General features: G+C 40.8%; 1 protein-coding gene across 1 annotated transcript in view; it reads left to right on the plus strand.

Moving 5' to 3' along the window:
• The window catches only part of LOC118477119 (glycerate kinase-like), a gene marked incomplete at its 5' end in the record, with an annotated part of 7283 nt that extends 4744 nt beyond the window's left edge, over positions 1-2539 (plus strand). The window contains 1 exon segment of the mRNA XM_005091947.3: positions 854-2539. Coding sequence (XP_005092004.2) covers positions 854-1819 — 966 coding nt within the window.
• Positions 2540-2692: the final 153 nt, after the last annotated feature.

A 2692-nucleotide genomic window follows, 5' to 3' on the forward strand; every position in this document is an offset into this window, starting at 1 on the left:
TCTCTCTCTCTCTCTCTCTCTCTCTCTCTCTCTCTCTTGTTCGCTCTCTCTGTCTCTCTCTCTCTATCTCTCTCTCTCTCTCTCTCTCTCTCTCTCTCTCTCTCTCTCTATCTATCTATCTATCTATCTCTCTCTCTCCATTGTATAAATTTCTTTCAACACTGTGTGGCTATCTAACATGCGGGACATTCGAATTATCTCTGATAGGGCAGAACCAAGATAGTGGGGAGCCTCCCAAATACAACCCAAATTCATAACACCACGTTGGATATTCGAACCATTGCTATCCGCCCTGTAGTCCAGCAGGATACCAACTAAGAAATGGTTTGCCCTTGATCTGTGTGAACTATATATAGTACTATTAGTACATTCTTTTCTGGGAAAAGAACGGGAATAACGGCTGTCATCCCGTTACCCATCCCGTGCTCTTCTATATTTCATGAGATCTTACATTTATACAGATGTTATGAATACAGGAACACGTCTGTTGTAACGATAGTTTCTTACCGAAAGCAAAACAACAACAATAACAACAACAGCAACAAAAACAAACATACAAACAAGCAAAGGCGAAAACAAAAACAGAAAAGAAGCAACAAAAAAATGCTGAATTGTTAAGTGCTTTTGTCCTCTTCCATTTCCAAATGATATCTCTAGAAGATCTAATCCTCTCTCGCCTACATCTAATTCCAAGTGATATCTCTAATCCTCTCTCGCCCTCATCTATTTCCAGGTGATATCTCTAATCCTCTCTCGTCCACATCTATTTCCAGGTGATATCTCTAATCCTCTCTCGCCCATATCTATTTCCAAGTGATATCTCTAATCCTCTCTCGCCCACATCTATTTTTAGGTGATATCTCTAATCCTCTCTGACGTGATCGGAGATCCCCTCGACTTCATAGCTAGCGGACCGACAGTTCCAGACCGAACAACCCCGGAAGAGTGTCTCGATCTGTTTGCCCAACTCAGCATTCAGGACTCCATTCCAGAATCAGTCAAAACATTGCTCACCTCGACGAAATCTGAAACCCAAGACCAGGCTAGGTCAGTGGACTGGTCTCGAGTGCATAATGTCCTTGTGGGTACCAATAAGATTGCTTGTGAGAAAGCAAAAGAGACAAGCGACGAGCTTGGGTACCAGAGCATCATTCTTAGCACAGAGCAGGAAGGTGAAGCTCGAGAAGTCAGTCAGATGTTTGCCACCCTAGCGAGCTATATTTCCCATTTATTAGTCGATGGGTTGTCATCTGGTAATAATAGAGAGGAAGAAATCCAAAAGCTTGAGAGATCTCTATTGGTGTATCCTAGCCTGAGCGTTGATAAGTTGAAAGAAATTCGCCAGCTCGCTGTGAGAGCGAAGGAGATGCAGCGCGGAGTGTGCATAATATCTGGGGGAGAAACAACCGTGATGGTCAAAGGAAATGGGAGAGGAGGACGCAATCAAGAAATGGCTGTATCGGCCGCGTTGGAGCTACAAAGGTTCCTACCAGCCTCGGCACAAACTGATTTAACCGTACAGAAACAAGACAGCTCTACTTCCAAAACGTGCGACGAAATCAGTCCGCCCAGTATTGTTTTTCTTGCCGCCGGAACTGATGGTCAAGATGGGCCGACTCCTGTAGCAGGAGCGGTGGTAAGTCCCAGATTTTGTGAGCAAGCTCAGAGTTCTGGAGTGAACGTCATCGAGTTTCTTGACAGGAATGACAGCTACAATCTGCTGACTCAGGTGGACGAAGGAGCGAACCTGGTGGTCCCCGGTCTCACGGGTACAAATGTCATGGACATTCAAGTCCTTCTAGTCAAACCTGGGGTATGATGGTGAATGCCCGTTACCACTGTTGTTGCTCTCTTGTGAATTGTTTAATGCAAAATATGTTCAGCGGGGTCAATTCTTACTACATCTAGATCTAAATGGATGAGAATATGCACTTGATAAAGATCGCAATCTGTTTTTGTTATGGTTGTCTTGTTCGTTTTCATCATGTTTCAGCATTTGAAATGAAAATGTGTATTTCTCACTTTTCTGTTAAGCAGATGTTTACTTTTTTTTTTGCTACTTGGATGAGAATAAATTTCACAGAGATTGCAATCTGTTGTTGTTATTGTTTTTGTTTATTTGTTTATTGTCAGTTTATTTCAGTATTTGTGTTATTAATAATCAGATGTAAAAATTATATTGTAGGCTTACGTCTGTGTCTAAATTGTATACCAGCTAAGCAGATATATAATATGTTTAATTGTACGTACTTCGAACATTTCTTATACTTTTTAATTGTTGTAGGGCGTCAAGATGTCTTGAGTATACCAGAAAATTTGTCCCTCATTGTGTTGATTAATGTGTTTGAAAGAGTGGGTTCTGTGCTTGTCAAGCACCAGAAATGTTTTGATCCCAGCTACATGTACAAATATTTCATTCTGAATTATTTTGAGTGTACCACATGAGGTGTAAAAGTGCCATGATAAAGCTATAATTATACACAGCCTTCAATCTTTGAAATAAAATGCTTATTAGGTTCTCTAATTTGCAAAACAGAAATGTTCTTATTGTTTTATTTTTTAGTAGACTACTCTGTGTTCTAATGATATATATATAAGGCTTTACTCTAGTGGACGTCTAAAGCATTCTTTTGTGTGAAATCTCTCTCTCTCTCTCTCTCTCTCTCTCTCTCTCTCTCTCTCTCTCTCTCTA

This window comes from Aplysia californica, unplaced genomic scaffold, assembly GCF_000002075.1.
Source record: "Aplysia californica isolate F4 #8 unplaced genomic scaffold, AplCal3.0 scaffold00038, whole genome shotgun sequence".
NCBI lineage: Eukaryota > Metazoa > Mollusca > Gastropoda > Aplysiida > Aplysiidae > Aplysia > Aplysia californica.